The sequence below is a fragment of the Tubulanus polymorphus genome, chromosome 7 (assembly GCF_964204645.1).
Source record: "Tubulanus polymorphus chromosome 7, tnTubPoly1.2, whole genome shotgun sequence".
NCBI lineage: Eukaryota > Metazoa > Nemertea > Palaeonemertea > Tubulaniformes > Tubulanidae > Tubulanus > Tubulanus polymorphus.
In genome coordinates, this window is record NC_134031.1 from 8293567 (window position 1) to 8317391 (window position 23825).

Below are 23825 nucleotides of genomic sequence, written 5' to 3' on the forward strand. Positions count from 1 at the left end.
TATCGATCCTAAATGACTTGTTAATCAATTAGATGCTAAATGAAAATAAATTCCATGAAAATAAAGCTTGTTTCGTCTCTTTTTAGCTCCTTGTTGCGAAGAAAAATGAACATTGAACTGCCACTTGAACCGTATAACCGTAGTGAAATATTTTGGGGCGAAAAAAGTAGACATAAGGAAGGCAATCACATGTTGACATTCGACAGAAAATCAATGAGCATCTACGGGCAACGGGCTATTAATTTTCGGTCTTCACGATCGCTAGCCACCCTGGAGACCAATAACGAAATACACCAATAACTGACTATCTCTGTGAGCGATGTTTTGCGAAGTAACGGCCATGTAATGATGCGGCCATCACATTATATGTAGGCATAAACATTATTTTTCATCCTGGTTGTGTTGAAACAATTTCGAATTTCGGAATCTAATCGTTTACACAGTTCCGACAATCAAACTGAGGATATCCAGGTTTTTATTATTTAGTAAGTTGAAATTACAAGTATGGTCCAACAAATCAGCTATCATCAACTACCCAGATGATGAATTCTGATAGATAAAGATAGCCGTGAGAGTTAAGTAAGAAGTGAGTTCAGCAGCTTTAAAAGTTCGAACAAGTTAAGCTCTATGGCGGAGTAATGTAAAACTGCGGTAGACTAAACACAGAAAAAGATGCTGAATAACAACAAATGTTTGACTTGACTTTTCTTTTTTCATTTTTGATACTCATATTTATTCTTTTTCGCGCACACCCGAAAACTGTAATATTCATCAATAAGTTTGATGCTGACAGTATACGGAAGAAGAAGAAGATGAACTGTTTGTTAACTTAAATGGTGGCCGGTTTGTTACTGCACAACGTTACAGGGAGCGCAGTACCTCACGGGGGCCTGGCAAATTCCCCAGAAGATCTTGAAAAATGAGATGCTTCCTGTTCGTAGATTTTGGTGCATTCTGAGCATTTCTCTATTTGCTAAAAATCAAAAGATTATGATGACGAATTTTTCTTATAATTGTGGAGCGATGCATCTTTACATTGACATTGACATTTTTGGTCCGCCGAAAAGGGGGCGCCCCCCCCCCCCAGGATCCACCACTGGCCGACTATTGCTGACCGTGGGAAACATTAACAAGGAAAACAAACCATTGAACCTGCTTAATCCAGATTTTCGACTAATCCGGACATGATATGCAGTCCATTTCTTCATTAATATACAAGAAAATTACTTTTAAACCAGATTTCCCTTAAACCGGATGTATCGTTTGGTCTAAAATGATCCGAATTAAGCGGGTTCTACTGTATTACGGTTTGCATAATTCAAAATAGGGACACTCTCAAATATCGTGGCCAATGAACAAAACAAGTTGGTAAGTAGATATCGGTACTAACCTCATCCAGGGAGAGAGGGATTACGGCCCATGCTTCCAGAGTCAGATAAACAGGAAAATTATTCCTTTTAGACATTTTACAGTCAAGTTTAACTCTTTCATTTGAAATCCTCCAGGCAATGTCAAAAGGAAACCACGTGATGTGAAAAGCAGGTCATGTTTCTGGTATGTCCAATATTGAGTTCAAGTTTTCACAAATTATTTTGACGAAATCGGATCTGCTGTAAATGACCATATTGGTGCCCCATCTCTCCTTAGTGCACACTGATAAGTGCAATATTTTAAGCCGGGCGTAGGTCGACCTTTCGACGCAATCGTCGCGTTGCGTCACAAATGGGGGCGTAAGTCGGTTGCGACGCAATTGTCAGTGACTGTGTGCGACTAGTTGCTCCCAGTCGCAAGAGCGCGTAGATCAGTTGGCGTCGCTGGCAGTCGCAAGGTAGCGTAGGTCGGTTGGTCATTGCGATGCGATCGTCGCTGGCGGTCGCAGTGAGTCGCGTCGCAGTGAGTCGCAAGGCCGACCTACGCCCGGCTTTAGGCATTGGAAATCTTCATTCTGGAGCAGATTGGGAAATATTTCAGGGTTAAGGATAAAATACCAAACATAAAATGATCCCAGTACTACCATTTGGAAACCTTGATTTTGACCGATCCACTCTGGACCTGGTTCCACAGTTCTGAGTTTTTAACTTGAAAATGAACTAACACACAGCTGTGGAACAGGATCCTTATTACTGTATCACTAAAAATTTATAAATACGGTAGCTAATGCATTATGCATGTGGTGATATTTTGTTATTAAGTGATATTTTATTTTTTCAATAACAATCTAGCAAGTTATCATTACTATCGCTAGTGACCGCTAAAATATCTTCTAACAATGACATCGGATTTTTCATATATTCATCACTACTCATCTGAGATTGTTCTAAAATATCATCGAAATCAGTCGTATGTAGCCACTTTTTAAACGTATGTGCATTCATATTCTGAGCAAGATAATTCACATGAACATTAACTTTATCATCGTTTTCTATTACTTGTATAGAATGTGCCATATATGCTTTAAGTTTGACGAGAATGAAACAGGATTTTTCACACACTACTGGTTCGTAATCTTTACTAGTGGACACAAATGATTCACATAATCCACATTTAACAAATATCTCAAGTAATTCCAATACTGTGAGGTTTTTATTAATATTCCGCTGCATCAATTCCTCCCAGAATGATAATGCAAACATTTTCACTTCCCAATCACTGTCTACAGCAGCATCTTTCATTACTGGGCAGATCAAATCATGTATTAGATCTTCAGTTAATATACATGTATTTGTAGTATTCACGTAGCATTTATTCAAATGAGATATAGCAGCTCTTCTCACTAAATTAGATTCATCATCTCTTGCCATTTTCAAGACATTCTTCAGAATCAGTTCCTATAAAAAAATTGAACAGTATTTCATCATAGATGTAATAGAGTAGCTAAAAATATTTTGTTGTGCCATCAAACTACTTGCTCTGAAACTAAAGTCTAAGTTAAACCAAATTTAGTGAAACTTATCAGAAAATACTACTTTAATAGGGACCAGGTGTCAACCGAATTGGTAAAGCACTTGTTTCAGTTGTACAGTGGTACGCATAACTCAGATATACGCATATGTCGGTCAATTTCTAAACTCCCGGTTCATTTGGGAATAAGATAGTACAAAATATATGATTAAGTCAGATTTCATAAGTCAGACTCAAACTCTTGATAAAATATCTCGGTTCAACTGAGAAATTGTAGTACAATTCTAACTAAAATCAAAAATTTCAAGATCTGTCTTTACTGAATATGTGCCTAACGCATGCGGCACAGCCTCGTTAATCATCATCAGTGCCACGCAATAGAGCTCGATAGTACAATGTACCATGGACTATAAATGAAGTCAATCATTGTTGTACAGTAGAATTGACGTAAGTCGGACAGCCTCAAGTCGGAAAATCGGCACAAAGTCAGCTGAAATTCCAAGTTCCCGATTTTTACGGTTCATTTTCCTATCAAAATCTGTCTCAAAGTCAGATTCTAGAAGTCGGAAATTCAGCTAAGTCGGCTAAAATTTATGTTCCGAAAGTTTCAAAGCAATGCATTTTTCAATCTCTAAATCACTAAACTCGACTGACTCGGCTAATTTCAGTTCTTTTAAAAAGATCGTCACTGGTGCGCAGTGTCTATTATACACAAGTAGATTGATCTTTCTGTCGACGGACGCTTGTTAAGCACATGTTTACAATAGTATAGTCGGCTATAGGATAATGTATTGACCCCGTGTCACTCAGTTGTTAGGGTTTAGGGTCTTAATCTGTAGCTAACTTGGATTTTTCTTAGAAAACCCCCAAAATCTGACGTACTCATCACCGGAATTTTATAAGGCGGACATTTTGTTGTCGCAACGTGTCCCACTTACGCCAGTTCTACTGTACGTACATGTCCAATGTATGTAGTTGTGCACAGACGGAACGTAATCAATTCATATTCATACAATATGCTTAGAGCTAAGAACAAAATAACAGGTGTTCGTCATCCACTTTGACTTTTCGATGCAGATGAGTTGGCTGTAGTACATGTGGGTTTGACATGCTGTTATCATTTACACGTGAAGCTGACTTGACATTTGATCCGACTTTTGTGTAGTCTACTGTATTTTTCTAAATCTGGTTCATTCATACCAGCAAGGGGCTCGTTTGTTCCGATGATCCCCTTGCATTGACCAATGCCATTAAAAAATCCTCACACAAAATTATTGAACGTCCTGCATCATGGCCCACCCGCCAAAACAAACTGCAAAAGGTCCAGAGACAGCCATCTTGTTTCTGATTGACTCAACTTTTTTGCCCGAAGCAGGCTAAACATGTCTAAATGACCTGGAAAACAACACTCACTCGGCCCACATTGCAAAACATTTGCATGCACTAGTGACACATTACAAAGTTTTACCTTGTCAACCCTCACCCTATTTTTCAATTTTATCATGTCAAATTGAATCCGCCCACCCTCTTTTCATTTTGCACGAGTTTCGTCCACAAGAATCCACCCACCTGCCCATGAGTCAAGGTGTTTTTGACATAGATATTGGAAGTTACTTAAACAGCTTCTAAGAAAATGAAATGAAGAAATAAGGGACAGAAAAGAAAAGACATTGTTACCTGGTGGTGACGATTACAAACATAAATAGCATCGGATAATGCACTAACAGCTGCAACTCTAACGTAACTTTCTCTATCACATAAAGTTTGTTTTATCTGCAGTATGAATTCATTAGCTTCCAACCATTGCGATAACCAGTTAGTTTTCCCTAGAATAAAATGTCAACTTCTAAAATCTTTTCTACATAATGAGAAGTTGATTGCCATCCACTGACCTGTCATCTAAAACATAAGTGTATCCGACCACATCCTCCTTCAGGAGAGATTTGAACCTGATGGCACTGTTGCTGATCAGGCAATCTGGTGATGCCATCAGTTTCAAATCCCTGCCAAGAGAGGGTGATCTAAACAAAAATCTCATTTTCTTACCAGAAGAAATTTTGTAAACATGTCCAATAAATTCTGTCGTAGAATCTCGCACCTCCCAATTCATAGAACAGAATCCGCGTAAAACAACTTCAGTCAGATCTGTTGTTTTCATATTCGTATCAGACAGGAGATTTGACATACACATCTCTATACATCTATATACCTTCTCGACTACCTGTAAATTTCAAGTGTTTTGATCATGTAATTAATAAATTGCAACTGTTGAATTATGGTTATATTTGCATACTGGGTATTCATCCTGCCTCACGATGTCCAGGGATGACAAACTGGTTACTTGCGATGCTATTGATTATCTAGTTTGTTTCACTTGATCTTTACATAGTGGATCATGACGAGATTAATGTGCAACTTGTTGTTTGCCAGGCAACTCCTCCCAAAATGTCAGATTTCTTTTGCAAAGAAAAATTTAAAAGAAGAAAAAATAAATCTGGCTGGACCTTGATAAGGACAGACAAGAGCCCTAAGGGGCACTATGGCCAGCCTGTCAGCTTTTCATAAAATGGCAAATGATGCATTCTGTGGGTTTAATTTGTCCAAATACACTCCCAGCTCAGGACTAGTCAATACCTAATAATTTACACAATTCAACCAGTTTCTTTCATAAGTAGCACAGACAGCGACTGGAGCTGGCAGGACCAAATACCTCAGATAAATCTTTTCCCTTGGTCTTATTGATTTGAATGCGGAATAGAATTGAATTTTCTGAAATTTGCTCAATTAATCAAAATTGAGTTGGATTTGATGTTTTTACTAGTTCAAAAAAGTAGAATTGAATTGGATTTGATATTTTTTTGCAAACTAAAATTTGATTGAATTTGCAGTTCGAGCACATGGCTACTTAGTATATCAAGGCCGATTAGAGAAAAAGCTATTTTTCCAAGACATTTTCTGTAGTGCAAATAAAAATATTCCTCCCAAAAACCAAAATAAATAAAGATTTCACAGAAATCGTTCTTGAAATACAAATTTAGATCTTAACATAAAACCTGGAAGTAAAACGGTAGACGATACCATGAACACCCGCTGATCTCTGCGGCTAAGCCAATCATAGAGGAGTCTTCGCTTTCTGATTGGCTTTTTGAAACAGATTTGAAACATTTTTTTTTATCAGATTTTCGCGAAAAAGCTCATATAAATCTTAACGAGGCCCTCTTTCAAAATTCAGCTTCATAGGGTCTTGAGAATGGATAATACTTTAATGAATGATTTGTACAAATATATATGCTCAGTTGCACAGTCAAAGAGCCTTTGCTCTGGAAAGCATGTCATTTAAATTCACTCCATTTGTATAGTAATAGGCTCAGCCTATGGCTGGCCTAAAAACCCCTTATGTCCTAGATTTTCTGTGAGACAGCCCCCAGAACACCCACGAAAGTTTGTAACAAATTTGCAACACCGGCTTCAGTTACATTCACAGAACCCGTGGTTCAAAATGTGCAGCAACTCAAACTGTGGCCTGCAGCCAAATAACCACATGATATGTATGGAAAACATCTTTAACATATCCCTTGAAATGTCGACAATGTACAATACATATGTCGACAATGTACAGACTGAGCAAACCATGTTTACTGTTAGTCATTAGAAAATACTTGAAAGACTTATAACGGACACTCATAGCAGTTAAAACCGCTAACTTGTCATATTCTTTATTTGATCGGAATTGGAACTAGAGAAAATAAGAAAGGAAAAATATAGCTGCGAAGCAGCGATGACGGGTTTTCTGCAAAGCCATTCAGAAAGATGGGAATTGTAGTAAATTGAAATATTGATACATAGAATAAAATGCATTGACAGATTCGAACCTAATATGCTACCACTGTGTAAACGTCAAATATGATCAGCTTTGAAACCGAACATACGCGGACGTACAATCAACAAATATTAATTTATTGGACCAGGCATTTATTTTGCCATTCAAACATCATGATACTGTATTATCGCCATGCTTAAAAATGGATCTGGCCTATTAAGAACTCATCCTAAGCACCTGCCGAGTCGATAGATTGAGTGAATTTACAGATAAGAACGTATTATGATTTAGAATAGATTTAAGAAGTTAATGTTTTTATTGAAATATTTGAATAAATACATATATTGTAGTGTAGATTCAATCAATAAAATATGAATTGATCTGGTCTGGGTTTCCGGCTGATGTTGATTTTGGCTTTTATGGATTACAAATTCTATAGTGATAAACAATTGATACCTGCAACATGTGTGTAAATCAAACCTATTCCACTAGTTGCGTGTGTTTCCTAATAAACGGGAAAGTCACTCTTGATCTGAGTTATTAGAAAAATAATGTTCATTTAGTTATAGAAATTCATTGCCTTTTTGGAAATTCTGTAATAATATTTGTTCTGTCCTAATTTTTATTACTGTATGAACCAATGATATGTTTTGTAAATATGATGTAATAAAATAAATTTGAATTTGAATTAAATTTGAACATGAGAATCAAGCATAACTTGTGTTTTTTCAACTCGTCTTTTGTTCCAGAGTTTCAATTACAATCAAATCCAAATTGGCTAAAAAGTACATAGGACTAAATGAAATGAACCGTTAGTTACTGCAAACCTATTCCAGTGTTATGTCGATCGTGTTGAATCACTTTCCTTGAGTTGAAAGAATCAGATCTTCTATGGTGCAACATCGGTCGAAGAGAGATATCTTGGTGTTGACTGTCCTTGACCATCTAACTGCATGCGTTTGACATTGGAATCAGCATCATACCCATTTGAACTGCAAAATATTCATACAACATGAAAACCTACAGTACATGTATACAGTAATCAAACTTTCACCGATGTTGGATATTTGAATGAACGTTGGGCTTATTTCAGTATTCTAAAGCAGGAAATAATAAGCCCAATCAATAGGCCCTATTCCCATTGGAACAATTGTATAATGCGTACGCTGTACTGTACACTTATCAGTCAAGAATGGAGAAATCGGTATACCAAACCTACGAACAGCAAAATGTACAGCCCTACAATGATTTCTGGTATACAAGCCGTGACCACATTGACTATTAATGTCAGCAGGTCAGAGAAGGCCTGGCCAAATTTAATCACATGGCTCAAATCAATTAGCCTTTCTGCGTGTGAATACTTCACTGTATTGTGGGATCATTCATTTATTACGTACGCATTAGGGGAGGGGGAGGGGTCAGGGCAATTACGTACTGTAATGCTTAATGTACATGAAAAAATGGCAGATTTTGCGTACAGAGGGAGAGCGGGTTGAAATAATCAAATTTTATGCGTACGTAATAAATGAATGATCCCTGTTTTAAAAATAGGCCTATCTAGTGAATTAGTACATAGACTGAATTAGACTTTAGGCTTGTCCTGGCCAAATCCTATCCATGTTATAATTGCACCAGTTATAGTAACATCACTGTAGGGCTGACGAGGGGGAAAAAGTTGTGTTTGTAGTACATAGGCATGGTAGGCTTGTCGTACTCACTTAATACCCGGTACTTAAAACGCTGTTTATCACTGTGCAGTCACTGGCACGTACGGGTAACAACTTCGTACTTAAAAAATGATATTGGCTACTAGGAACTCATGTACGGCGTTAGTAGGGAACTCACGTACGGTTAACCTGTGGATATCACCGTACAGTCACTAGCACGTACGGGTAACAACTTCGTACTTAAAAAATGGTATTGGCTACTAGGAACTCACGTACGGTTAACCTGTGGAGATCACCATAGAGTCACGTACCAGTAACAACTACGTACTTACTGGTATTGGCTACTATATAATAGGCCTATAGACAAATAAATACCGGTACTGCGGTAGGCTTTCTTAGCTTCCACACTTCACAAGCGAACCAACTGACCAACCAGTATATTTATTCCCAGTACGCACCAACCGGCACAGGCCTAACACTGTTTGTCAACTGTGTGTACCGTAGTAGGCTATCGATAATCACCTGATACTTTTCTGTCGTTTGTTTTCTCTCTGAGACGAACGTAATTCTAGCAGCCCTCCGCGACTCAACGACCTTGATTTAAACTTGATCAATTCAAAATCTGTTTATTGACGCTTTTGGTTACATGAACTGATCAGCAATATACTTAAATGAAATAACCGGAATAACAAGAAATAAAAAATATTAAAGAGGTAACAAACAAATGCCCGTAAACCTGTCAGACACGCGAACGCCGGACTCGTAAACTCTTGGATTCGGACCCGCTGAGCAATAAATTCATAAAATTGACTTTGAAATTGATTGTGGAGAAGAGAGGGAATAATTCGATAGCTCTTCCTCATAAAGAAGAGAGAAATTTCGGAAAGAAAACACAACATGGCTACTAATTGAACGGAGCCAAATTTCCGATGTTTTCGGCTCGACAGTGCCTTTATAACGTGGATTTATCAAAATTCCCATGCAGTATCTGGAGATTGAAGTGAGCTGAAGGACATCATACGGATTGTATCGGCGACAGCGGTAAGGTAAGGAAGCCTTTACACTTTTAACAAAAACTGTGTGGAAAAGGGAAAAAAAATAATAATAATAATCACGCGAATTTCAATAGAGTTTTCTGTGAAGCAACAGAAAACCCTAATTATTATTATAGGCATTGCTGGGGAGACCGGTATACGAATAACTTGACTTTGGTTTATCTTTTCTATAATATTGTGACTGACTTGAATTTGTGACTGACTTTGCCTGCCAGGCCTATTTTTCAGGAAATGCTGCGCTTTGCCAGGATTTCCGTATTTTTCAGAGATTCATAAAACAAAAACTAAAAGAGATATCATCATCAAATTTATTTTATTTTGTTTATCTGGTCTTGCTTTTTCATGTAAAATAAGCAGCATTTCTTCTAAAGTGATAAAATCTGTAGCAATCACCAGTGCAGAGGGGGTATTTTGCATAAAATATGCCCATTCATGCGTGTTTAGACCCAATTTCAATAGATGACGTCACTAACACACTGCATAGAACGACTGATGATTCCGAACAAGATGCTAGTCACGTGAATCAGTTCCTCACATCTGTTACACAATATGTGGAACATAAAATTAAAAATACGAAATCCGAATCACCCTCTGAGCCGGCCAAGCCTAGGGACCACATCAAGGTCAAGGTACCCGCGCCTAAAACTTACACCCCTGGCCACAATTTTAAGGCATGGCTCGAGAGATTTGACAGTTACTGTGAAATCATGGGGATAACTGATCCTTCCATGCAGAAGGATCATCCTTCGATGTATATGGACCATGAGTCATATCTAGCCATCAAAAACCTTTACCTGAAAAGTACCTTGGGCCTGAAATCTTTGGTGAGCACTGATCATGCAGCATTTAAATGGCTCCGGTCTTCAAACATTCAGTCTGGACAAGTTGCCCACTGAAACGAACGATTGGCCGACTATGACTTTGATATTGAACACCGGACTGGGTGTACCCACCTGAACGCGGACGCACTTTCCCGCATCCCTAAACGAATGAAGCGGCATGGAGACTGCCCTAGCTGTGGTCAGACCGGTGCCCCAAAATGTCAGGTTTCAGCAGTTGGTGTTGGTCGTGATCATGCCGGCTTGTCGACATTGGCCCGGTTTCAGGATGTGGATGCCGACATATCGATAGTCAAGGACTTAGTCCATCGACAACAGGTTAAACCTAGTGCTGATGTTATGCGCCAATTTAGCACCAAAACCAGACTGTTTCTTGGTGAATATGAGCGGCTAGTTATGGACAAGGGCATTTTATTTTTGAGACTCATCCCTGGATCCAGACTTTCAAAATCACGTGTCGTTCTACCTTACGTGTTACTGCCTAAGGCTTAGTCACACCTTTATGATGGTATCTCAGGCAGGCACTTAGGCCGCACTAAGACAGAACGGAAGATGTGCGAAAGATTCTGGTGCCCAGGCCTTACTAGAGCTGTGCACGAGTAAATTTAACATTGCCAGAAATGTCAACAATGCAAAAATCCACCCAAGCGACAGAAGGCACTTTTGGTGTCGACACCAGTTGGTCATAGAGAGCAGAGGTTGCACATTGATATAGTGGACCCCTACTAAACATGGCAACACATACATTATTGTTGTCCAGGATGCTTTTACTAAGTGGGTGGAGGCATGGTCAGTACAGTATGAGAAGGCCCCCACTGTGGCTCGAAAAAAGTCCTGGACGAATGGGTGACGAGATGTGGCTGCCCAGAAAGCATTCACTCGGACCGGGGTGCCAACTTTGAGTCCAAGGTTTTTACAGAAGTGTGTCAACTGTTGGGTATTGATAAGACGCGTACCACCTCGTATCACCCAATGGGAAATGGTCAGGTGAAAAACAAGTCCATCAAGGCCATGCTGACCATATCCGTGAATGAAACTGGCACTGACTGGGATACTAAACTGTCATCTTGCCTGATGGTATTCTGTTCCAGTGTACAGGAGTCGTCTAGCGAAACCCCTTTCTACCTGACTTTTGGTTCAGAGATGGTCTTGCCTCTGGATATCATGGTGGTTGGACCACCCGAAGAACCAGTGTACACTACATAGGGCCAAGTCAGGGAGAGACTGGGTAAGGCTCAGCGGCGTCAGACTACTAATTACAACAGATTTGCTAGGCGGGGTGGGTATAACGTTGGCGATAGGGTATGGCTCTATAGTCATACCATTAAGCCAGGGGAGGCTGCAAAATTTCAGTGGAAGGGCCCCTTGATTATTATCGAGAAGCTGTCTGAGGTGACGTATTAGGTCAGACTCGAGGGGGGTCCCCTAAAACAAAAGACTGTCCACTTTAATGATATGAAGCCAGTGTTTGGCCAGCCCCTACCAACGTTAAGAATGCTGTCCCTGCCAGAACCAGAAAGAGGACAGTAGAGCCCCAACCAGCCCCTGAGAGTTTAAGTTCCGGCACTTCAGGGAGTGATGATGAGGAGATTATCTGGAGGCGCCCAAACGACCGGATTGTGGCAGTACCAACAGATGACGCTGCACTATCGAAGCAGAGACAGAAGTCGATCCCCCAGCGGGTCCGGCTGTGGAAAAGGCCCAGCCGCATCCACCGGCCGACAACGGAGATCAATTTTGTCGTCTGCGTCTGTGACTTTGTTTGTCATTGTTCTATACCGGTAACAAGTATAGCTGTCAATGGTCACTGTGCCACCTGCTGTCAGCGATGGTCCAGAATCCGGGAGAAGAAAGACCTGTGGCTGAATAAAGCGCCAAAATTGCTGCAAGACAGAGAACACCTCACCGGTTAAACTCTCTGCTCTCCAGCCAACTTAACCTTTTTCACGGCCATCCATGTCGTTGGGACGGTTTAATCGGCTTGGGACAGAACTCAGCTGTTTGATATCCCGGCATGAGGGCACAAGTTTATGCCTCGAAGATACACTGGAGAAGCTTTAACGGCAGCTTCGAGTTGGAGATCGTCGTTGTCCAATCCTTCTGCTGAGTGACTCGATGTTCAAAGGAGTCAAGTGCAGCGATAACTTGTATGTAATCGCTAACTCAGGAGAACGATACAACTGATGAGCATCAGTAGCTCAGCTGTCGTCATTAACCACAGGGTTAATTACGTGCGGGATTTCGGTGACACCGTCAAGGAGATATATTCCTTAGCAAAAACGATACGGCAGATGTATCCCCTTGTCCTGATTTTCCACCTTCGCGTTCCAAAGGCCCCGTGTATGAGAGCCAAGGCTAGGACGGTCATCCCGATTGACCGTTTCAATCTACACTTCGAGAAAGCTGGGTTCACCATCGAACATCCAGATCTTCCAGACCATGACTAGAGAGGGATCCATTATCGGCCGAAGGCAGTCAACGAAGTAGTTTGTCATGTTATTACCTCCGTCAAGAGTCATCTAGAGTCCTAAATTTGTAGTTAGGACACCTAACTACGGTCAATACCCACTCTAGAAACCCGGCCTTTTGACTCATGCATCCCTGCCTCAGTCCTGGTTCTATGCGTTAGAACTTTTCTGCTGGCCTCTTACTTTTACTTTTTCAGCACTATTGGAATCATCATACATCATAGACCATCACTTGTATATAGACTATCACTTGTATATAGACCATCATTTGTATATAGACCGCAAGTCCCGACACGTGAGTAGGTATGGGGATGGCGGGGCCAACACCATATATCGGTAAATGGCCAGCCATCCAACCTGCAGTGGTGAACCCTAGTCTACCTCGTGCTTCAGGATTCAGCGGAAGTGTAAATAATCATCTAGACTCGTATGGACACTATGCTATAACATTGTGCGTTATCCGAACTTTTTTCGATGGATCCCTGCGCATTGGACTTAATGTTATCGTGTTGGACTTATAGTATTACGAAAGTTATTTTTTTGCTACTGAACCGTGTTTCAGTACACATTTTTAGGGGGGAGTGGTGTAACGGCGTTACTCCCAACGTTATTATATTGTAGTATAGTGTATTTGTAATTGTGATAATAAATGTTAACGATAGGTGGCGTATCTATTGCTCTCTTGAAAAGAATCCATTGCCCTGGTGAGTTGTGTGTGCTTCTATTGTCCCGGTTAAAGACCCTGATTGTCCCTATTCCAGCGACGATTAACCCTGATATATCCATAAGAATACCTATATCAATAATACTTACATCAATAATATGACAATTGCTACACATCACCTAAAAATAACTAGATAGGTCTACAGATGAACGGATGGATGGAGGAATGATGGACAAAAACTGAAAATATTAGCCTGCTTCTTTACTCTCTAAGTTTCATTTTTTTTCCAACTTTTCTGACTGGAGCAAGTTTTACTGTTAATTTAGACTAGTCCTTGAGAATGAATATGACTTACCACTTGGTCAAGAGAGGGATCTTTAAGTTGGTCTATCAGTAAATGCATACAAAACTTGATATTGATTGGATTTTCTTTCCCTGAATTTTAAGAAAAATGAGAAACCTGTCAATTACAGTACCGGGCTTTCATTCGAAGTAAAACCATGTCTAGGATATATGGTACATCTAACTTCAATTGGGACACAGCCAGAACCACATCTTTCAATGAGAAAAAAATATTCTTAAACCAGTTCATTATATTACCATTTTGAAGACAATCCTGGAGACAATCCAGAGTAGGTTTTAGGATATTTGGTACAGCATTTGAGGTTGAAATCAAAACTCTCATAAAATCATGAACATCTCTAGCAGTCAACATCTGGATTCCTTTCTAAAAATCAAATTGCAAAGAACTTTTTATCTATAACCTGCATTTTCTGGTATTATTTTCCACAAAGTAAACACAGTTAACCTTGTTAACTCTAGCATGCAATATTTTGAACTACACGTACCTTTTGAAAAATGACACTTATCTTCGTCAAACTTGTGACAACTGATTTAAATTGAGTGATTTTACTGCTAGATATTGTTTCTTTCACTGGCCGCAGAATCATTCCTTCAAATTCATTAAATTCTTTATCAAACCTGAAAATAATCAAATAAACATTGAACCAAGGGATGACTGGATGGATGGATTGCAGTTTTAAGAATATTCTGACATCAAGCTTGCTTTATTCTGGCTTAATCATCACTTTTCCTCAAGTACAAATAAAGGCTTCATTATCTTGTGTCTGTGGAAAATTCAGCATTTATAAACCGTCATTTTGCATAAAGCAAAACTATAGCTGCGATCACACGACCAAAAACGTCGGACCAGGCCCGAGCCAAATTTTAGCATCAGACAAATGATTGCGTTTGAATTGCAACTGGCACCGGAAATGATCCACTTCGCTTTGTTTGAGCATGGTTTAGTCTCGAGGCACGGGCCAACTTCGCTTTGTTTGAGCATGGTTTAGTATCGAGGCATGGGCCAAATTTGGCCTGAGCCTGATCGGTACCAATTTGGCCCGGGCAAAATTGTCTCCGTGTGATAGCGGCTTATTATGCTGGTAAATGTCCTGTTTAAAAGTACTGTTTTTACATAAAATAGCATCAGATAAACCATCACAGTACGAATGAATAAATAACAACAGGTGTGACAATGTTTTAAATTGATCAGACCATCCTGTCTTGATTTACAGCCTCGGTCAGCATGCAGTACAATACACAAACTAGGGGACCAGGGACACCATGCCCACTTCAGTAGATCTTAGCAAAGATGAAGATAATCTGCAGGCATAAAAGTAAGTAAAGTAAGGCCTGTGAATGATTGAGGATTCTTTCCCAAATATTTTGTGGAAACTTGTGACATTCTCTAGGCTTCTGGGAAAAATCAATAAACAGTTACCTGATAAATAAACAAGTCATTAAATCGATTGCTGCAATTACATATCCTTTTTTTATCAAATTATCTGGAACACCAATCAGCTTCTCGACAACAGTGGAAGATTCATTACTTTTACTGAAAGAAAAACCATACTATTTGATGCCATTGAGACAATATTGATCATATTTTCTCGTCAAACAAAACTGGGCAAAATGTCTTAATTGTGGCTAACTAGGGGTCCAGGGACACCACGCCCACCTGGGAAGTGGTTTGAAATACTCAATAATCAGAAAATTTTAATATTCAATGCCCCTGGTGAACATATAAGGAAAGAAATTACCTTGAAACTCACCACAATCATAGAAAATGTCACGAGCTACAATTTTGCAATTGATTGTGGTTACAAAATATGCCAAAGGACCTACAATATGAAAGTACTAAGTTATGAGGCAATTCTAGCTACCTGGGGACCATATAAAAAACCAGTAACCTTGACACACACCACAATCATAAAATATGTCACAAGCTAAAATATGTCACAAGCTACAATTTTGCTATTCATTGTGATTGTCGGGAAATCCTTGGTATCCGAGGAACTGAATCAGTGTTCAAATGATAGATGTTTATTTACAGCTATATACATACAGAATACATCGGGACAGCTAGCGTGTCTCTTTCCATACTAAAGGTTTTAAAAACAGTTTCAGCCCTATTCAGCCTACCGTGACACTCACGTGATCATGTGATTATAGTACTAAACACACCGAGAAGTCGGCCTAAGATGCCGACAATCCCGGCGCAACGAAAATATAAATGTAAGAGCAGTTTAATACAGTTTATCAGATTAATCAAAGAAAAAAAATACAACACTTTCAAACCTAATTTTCTAACAGAAAAATAAAAATTAACGAAGATACTTTATACATACACCAAATATGTAATATGTCAACGTAATACCAAACATAGTTAGTATTAAACAGTGTTAATGCATTATCATTAAACCATACCAGCATCGAATAGTTTTTTATTTTCTCTGATGCCTCTTTAGCCAATTCTCTTTGTGGTTTATTAGTCAAACCTTTTCTTCTAACCTGAAGACCTCGGGGGAGACGACCTTGGTTGAAGCTGAAACTTCGAGAGGAAACAGCTTCGAAACTGGATGGTTTGTAAACCCATTCGACGTTCTTAGGCTAACTGATCTAATGAAACCATCACTGCTCTGTTTTAAGTCAGTAATAACAGCTAACCTCCAACAAGGTTGAGGTAAAAATTCTGACTCGATTAAAACAATATCACCAACTTTCACAGATTGGCTGCGAACTCCTTTGTGTTTGTGAAATTCTCTCAAAGAAACAAGATATTCAGATTTCCTTCTATCGTGAAAATGTTCATATAGATATGCACGAATCTTTGATTGACGAGCAAGTTGCGTATTCGTATTTTGTCTACTTAAGTCTGAATCCGAAAGTTCAACCTTTTCAACTTTTAGATATGGTAAAGATGTTATTGACCGACCCTGAAATAACAATGCCAGTGTAAACGGTTTTGGTTCGGAGATTCCATGAGCCACTGCCGTGATAGGTCTATCATTCAATGATGCCTCGATTTCTTTCACAAGAGTTTCTAATTCGATAAAAGTTTAGATTGCCAGAGAACGTTCCGTAGGCATGTTATCGTTAGGCCAATCAGACGCTCATAAAATCCCCCAAACCATGGAGCCCTTTTTGGGATGAACTCCCATGGACATCCCATCTGACATATCGTTCTGACAATCGCAACTGTTTATCGCACCAAATTATTCATTGGCACCAATATAGAAAGGCAAATTGTACAACGCAATATTCAACTCCTCACGATAACAAAGATCTGTAAATATTTTTCTTTAAAAAAAACCTTTTTCTACTTACAAATAAGGACTGATGACATTAAGACGGCCGCCAATTGCGTCAGGCTTGACTGATCCAAACATCTGTCATATATGTTTTTACTTTTTTGGCACAAAAATGGTCACACAACAGCCATCTTGTGTCTGATCGACCAAATTCTTCTCATGCTGATGCACCATGGGGGATACAAACATATGCAGCGATGAAAACGGTAAAATCGGAAAAGGTTGGATGTCAATTAGAAACAAAAAAAAAACTAGGCTATCTTTTGTTATGAGCAGCAATGACGCAAAGTGTCGTCTGCCGAGTGGGCAGCTCTTTTCCTCGTGTTTAGAAAATTTCATAAAAATTTACCAACAATTGATGCTATCTCCATGGAACTGAGCCACAAAATTCCACTACAAAGAAATGAATTGTGCAGGTACCATCTGAATCATGGCCACAGTCCTGGACGCGGCCACAGGTAAAACAAGAGCCCCAAGGGGCACTATGGCCAGCCTGTCAGCTTTTCATAAAATGGCAATGATGATGCATTCTGTGGGTTAAATTTGTCAAAATACACTCCCAGCTGAGAGTCAATACCTAATAATTTACACAATACAATCAAATACAAAAGTAGCACAGACAGCGACTGGATCTGGCAGGAACAAATACCTCAGATAAATCTTTTCCCTTGGTCTTATTGATTTAAATGCGGAATAGAATTGAATTTTCTGAAATTTGCTCAATAAAACAAAATTGATTTGGATTTGATATTTTTTGCAGCATAAAATTGATTGAATTTGTAGTTTGAGCACGTGGCTAATTAGCATATCAAGGTCATCTATCCAATTTAAGAAAAAGCTATTTTTTCCGGACTTTGCACAATGGTCAATGATATTTTCTGTAGTGCTAATAAAAATATTCCTCCCAAAAACCAAATCAACTAAAGATTTCACAGAAATCGATCTTGAAATAAATTTTAGATCTTAAAATAAACCCAGGAAGTAAAACGGTAGACGATACCACAGGTTCACATGAACACCTGCTGATTTCTGCGGCTAAGCCAAACATAGAGGAGTCTTTGCTTTCTGATTGGCTTTTCAAAACCAATATTTTTGCGATCAGATATTCGCAAAAAAGCTCATATAAATTTTAACGAGGCCTCTTTCAAAATTCAGCTACGTACAGTTTGGAGAATGGATAATGCTTTAATGAATGATTTGTATGAATAAATGCTCAGTTGCACAGATAAAGAGCCTTTGCTCTGGAAACCATGTCATTTAAATTTGCTCCATTTATATAGTAATAGGCTCAGCCTATGGCTGGCCTAAAAACCCAGCAACGGAACCGGCCTGTAACTGTAACTAAAGGACCAGTCCTGTGCTCTCGAGGTACAATTTTTTATAATATCGATGAAAACTACATTGTTCATTCTACTAATTAAATTATGCAGATCTGTTTGCTTTAACAACTGCCCTGGGGCACTAAGGTGAGACTTGACGCCTCCGACAGTGGGAGGCAGGAAGAAATACATCAGATCGATTTGATTTGCTTTAAGCTTAAGAGTGAAATATGGCGCCGGTTATATGACCAATGTCTATCACTTTCAAAGACTTTTTAATAATTATTGGACCGATAACGACTTAAATGAAAATCGATTAATAACTTTATTTCATTCAAAATAATAATTGCCCATGGGCCAAGAGGTTTTACCACAGCATTATGAAGTGCAAAGGTGAGATGATAAGTCGAAGTTCAAAATACCCGTAAACGATAGATGGATGAAATTTGTAATATACGAGTAGATTCGTTGACAGTCAAACGAATGAACCGTAGCAGCTACATCAGCATGTCGCGAATCCAAGGATGGAGCTGCGATACTGCGTTGGACTTTTTGCCGATAATCTGCGGCTGCAGCCAGACCGGTTCAATCGCACGTATCGAGAAAGCCGTAGCCGCGATCAGAGCACACACGATGCCCATACGAAGATGGGATCGCTACCGACAAGCCGTGTCGTGATGTCACGATATAAGAAATCGCCATTCATTGTCCAATGAACAACAATGGCTGCAAGTTGGCCATTTTGATTCTAACAAGGCCAGTTTTTGGGCTGAAGATGTGTCTGTCTAGGGTAGATACATGTGTAACCCAAATATCAAGACAATAACTTGAAGCGTCTTCAAAACTTCCCAAAATAACTGGATTCCGTCTATGGACGGACGGACGAACGAACAGACGACGACGGCTCACCCCCTACCCTCTAACCCATTAGAATATATTAAAATATATTATTCAGAAATCTTCTTGATATTATTGTGATCAACTTCACCATTCAACCCAATATAATGTGACATAATCTTGAATACAAAGTTGCCAGATCTATTTTTGCAGCGTATTTAACCCCATTAATCTGATGAGTCATCAATTCAACGACTGTAAAAATGATGTGCTTTGGTTCGCTGTAAACATACACGACACGATGCCGACACGCTCGTAATCGCTCTCTTGTCCCTCAAGAGCTAAAAATTGATTATTTTGGTGAAAAAAAATCGCTGCCAGGCAGCCATCTTGATTCTGATCAGGCCAGTTTTCGGGCAGAAGATGTATCTAGGGTAGATACAAGTACAAACCAAAGATAAAGACAATCCATCAAAGCGTCTTCAAAACTTCCCAAAATAACTGGATTTCGTTTACCGAAGAATGGACGGACGAAAAATGAATGCAATAGCCCGCTGAGACTAAAGTCCAAAGTGGGCTAAAACTGTATAAGTCATGGTGAGATGTGAGTGGCTAAAAGAATAGGGTGATTCTTTTGAGTTAATGAGAGATCAGTTAATATACCACAAGTCTCGAGGTTCATTCTATTTTCTATTAACTATTTACATACCTTTTACAATAAAGAATACAGATGAGATTCACCACATAATCCATTAACTCAATCATAAATCGCTCTTTAATATTCATTATGATAACGATGACATCAAGTATTGATATTCTTGTCGCTATTTCCAGTTTAGCTGCACCATTTGCTTCACTGATCTCAGACAAAACATGCAGCAAAGAACGCAAGTTGTTCAAAGCCATAAAACCTACAGGTGGAGTTAGTTGAAATTGATTGAATTTCATAATCAACCAATCAAGCAGTTCTCTACAGAAGTGAGACTGTGTCTGTTCTTGGGTAAATGTTTCCGCAATGTAACAAATGATAAATTGATGACAAGATTTACTGACGAAAATACTTTCATCTTGAAAATGATTGCCAATAAACTGAACTCTATCTGAAAATACAGAAACAAATGTCTGGTTGAAAATCATTGGTAGAAATAGAAATTCTAGATGTAGGCCTACAAAGGTATATGATTAATCTAATCAATTGATTTAGTATGTTCAGTGAAAGGATTTTGAGTTCAAATCAAAATCTTGGAATTAATATCATTAGAAGTTATCAGCACATAGCGTCCCATATATTCAACTTCATAACCTTTTTTAATGTATGGACCCCACTGAAAATTGACATGAGCTAAAACATCACAATGCTAAGTCATTTAACACTTCACAATAAAAACTATACACCTTGTAGTGGAACAAATCTGGAAAATTGTCCAAAAATACACTCCAACTTTGCTATACTGAACTTAAACATTGGATGGATTTAAACTTGCTTCAGGCAAACGGTGACAAAACCGAGTTCTCCCTAATTGGCTCTCCATCACAGCTTACTAAGCTTCGCACATTTGATCTCAATCTTGATGATGCTGTAATTACTTCATCTCACTCCTTACGTAATCTCGGCGTCATTTTTGATCAGAACATGTCCATGGTAAAACATGTAAACCACTTATGCTCTGTAGCTTTCTATCACCTTAGAAACATAAGTAAGATCAGACAGTTTTTGAATCAAGGAATTGCTGAACGCCTTATTCACGCTTTTGTGACAACTCGCCTTGACTATTGCAACTCTTTACTCTTTGGCCTCCCTGACAACATTTTAGATAAATTACGTGTTCAAAATTCTGCTGCCCGGATCCTGACTCGAAACTCAAAATTTTGTCACATAACACCGATTCTACACGATCTGCATTGGCTTCCAATCAAACACCGCATCCAATTTAAAATCTTGATCCTTACTTATAAATCCTTGAATGGTCAGGCCCCACAATATTTGAAATCATTAGTGCAATACAAGGCATCCTCTAGAGTGTTAAGATCAAACAGTCAATCACTTCTAGTCATCCCTCGTGTCAATCTAGTCTCTGCGGGTCATAGGGCCTTTTCTTACTCCCCACTACTTTGGAACTCCTTACCAGATGCCATTAAATCTAGTCCTTCTACTGATGTTTTTAAATCGCAACTTAAAACCCATTTGTTCACTAAAGCTTTTAACTAATGATGTAAATTGTTTTTTCTATCATTATGTTTGAATTGTGTCTTTATATTGTAAAGCCAATGAGCATATTTTATATGGATTTTAGGCTCAATAAATTATTATCATTATTATTATTAAATATAATCATTAATAAGCCCATCAACAAGTTATTTATCTCTAATAGGACAACACATGTGGAAGTGTGCTATGTGTAAATACACACCTGCAAGCAACAGGCACCTAAAAATTGCAGATCAAAATACTTATTTCTCAGTAACTGATGTCTTTGATTTAAGGCGAAAAACGCAAAAAGCCTAGGTTACTTACTTTGCATTCTGGATGAAATATTTTGTATTTCAGGATATTTGGATAATGCCCCTAGTGTCAGAAACCAGGCATTACGGACTGACGCACACTTCCAAATTCCTTCATCGTCGCAAACAAGTTGTAAAGTACGAAATACATTACTGCAACGGAGGCAGTTAAATCCAGCTGGAATCCTTCCAATATATTCACAAAGGTTCAAAGCAAATGATGCGATCTTTGGATCATTGTGATTTAAAGGCGCTATCTGGATGAATTCAATGACATTTTCACACTCAACAAACCATTGCCAGTTACCTGAAATATAAACACCATGATTCAAGATGAAACAGGCAACATAACAACTCATTCGAGCAAGAATCGAGCAAGAAGTATGATGGATATATATGTTCTACAAATATTTGAAAATTCGAATCATTATTTGCTGACTTTGCATTGCGCAGGGGCATTGGAAGCAATTTTTGATTGCCGTGGCCTAATGCCGATTTTGGACAGGTTTTAAATATTGCCGTGGCGAATATACTTAATTTCTTCAAAAACGTGGTATTCAAAGAAAAAAAAAACGTCATTCAGTAAATAATGTTCCAACGCCACTGTTGCGATGATATTAGTTTATTTGCTGACTTTCCATTGTGATGATATTAGCCTATAAGGTGCAAAACGTTGCTATCGACAATGCAAACCTTCAAATCGATGGATGCAGTGTAAAATGGATGGTAGGCTTCTGTATTCGTAACATTGATTAAGTGAAAAATCCAGAAATCGATCCCAAAGACTGTGTAACAAAGTGATGAAACACATAGAAGTAAACGAATATGCCACATTTTATGTCATCTCGGTAAAGGATGACCGGTGACGAATAGTTAAGGCCTAGAGCAGAGGCCTACTTACATATTTCGGATGAACAAAAATGCTGTAGGCCTATCGTAGAAAGCAGTTTATCTAATGTTGTATCATCAACCACACATTTATCTGGGTTATTCAACACCTTAAACACTGCCGAGAGAGCACGTCTATAAGCGTCTGTATATATAATCTTTTGCAGTTCCAGGGTTTTATCCGTCGTCGGCGTCGTCATTGACATTGTTTGTACTTTTTAGCACAGGGGTTTGGCGATGGGCTTGGATTTTATTTCCGGGTTGTTGATAATCTCGCGAGAATGGCGCTAAATATGAACTGCGAATAAATTCAAAATATCACGGAAATACCTTGTGTTTATATTGTTTATTTATCCGCTATAAAGTTCTGATAAACAATTGGTCGTTAAGAATCATTATCAGACGGTCGTCACGCTTTACTATATAAAATCACAAGGGATGAAACGCCAGGCCTCCGCTGTACTTAAATTTTCAGCCAGAAAGTTGGGACAGTCACGTGACATTCTGATGACGTCATCGCATTTAAAACTTCAACACGAAAAGTTAACATATTTACAGACCGATATCAATTGTCAGATTATGATTCATATGAAATAAATAACTTATAAGTAATAAATTATGACGAAATATATAATTCATAGTAAAAAAATGCATTTGAATGTAAGTTATTCTCAAATATTTTTCGTATCATAGTTTCCATCTTATATGCTTCAGGTTCGCGTTCAGTCAAATAAGAAGCGTTAAGTCACGTGACTGTCCCAACTTTCTGGCTGGCACAACTCTGAAGGCGTTTCATCCCTTGTTCTTTTATATAGTAGCGTGACGACCGTCTGATAATGATTCTTAACGACCAATTGTTTATCGAAACTTTATAGCGGATAAATAAACAATATAAACACAAGGTATTTCCGTGATATTTTGAATTTATTCGCAGTTCATATTTAGCGCCATTCTCGCGAGATTATCAACAACCCGGAAATAAAATCCAAGCCCATCGCCAAACCCCTGTGCTTTTTAGTTGTGGCTGTGTTTATCAATTTAACCCTTTCATTTAGAACGTGTTATTTTTCTCTCGCTGTTTTGATATGTTTGGGTGTTTGATATTTATCCACTGTATTGCTTCTCTACTGTATTCACTTTGTTGACGTATTGCTATGATGTTTAACTTTAAAATTTTAAATAGTGTCAATAAAGAAAGGATTGAATTGAATT

At 38.6% G+C, this 23825-nt stretch overlaps 1 protein-coding gene across 1 annotated transcript; it reads right to left on the reverse strand.

The window, feature by feature from the left end:
- Positions 1-2117: 2117 nt before the first annotated feature.
- Positions 2118-22841, reverse strand: LOC141908335 (integrator complex assembly factor BRAT1-like). The gene is made up of 10 exons (XM_074798343.1): positions 22627-22841; positions 21739-22032; positions 19933-20323; positions 15198-15311; positions 14263-14395; positions 14015-14141; positions 13770-13849; positions 4948-5122; positions 4579-4727; positions 2118-2828 (listed from the first exon to the last, which is right to left on the reverse strand). Exons 1-10 carry the CDS (start codon positions 22817-22819, stop codon positions 2208-2210), a joined length of 2277 nt encoding a protein of 758 aa, XP_074654444.1. The 5' UTR covers positions 22820-22841; the 3' UTR covers positions 2118-2207.
- Between the last annotated feature and the right edge of the window lie 984 nt (positions 22842-23825).

Coding starts and splice junctions, on each gene's coding strand:
- LOC141908335 (XM_074798343.1), bottom strand. CDS start 22,819: ATGTCAATGACGACGCCGACGACGGATAAAACCCTGGAACTGCAAAAG. Junction 22,033..22,626: donor TTTTTGTTCATCCGAAATAT/GTAAGTAGGCCT, acceptor TTTATATTTCAG/GTAACTGGCAATGGTTTGTT. Junction 13,850..14,014: donor CCAGGATTGTCTTCAAAATG/GTAATATAATGA, acceptor CTTAAAATTCAG/GGAAAGAAAATCCAATCAAT.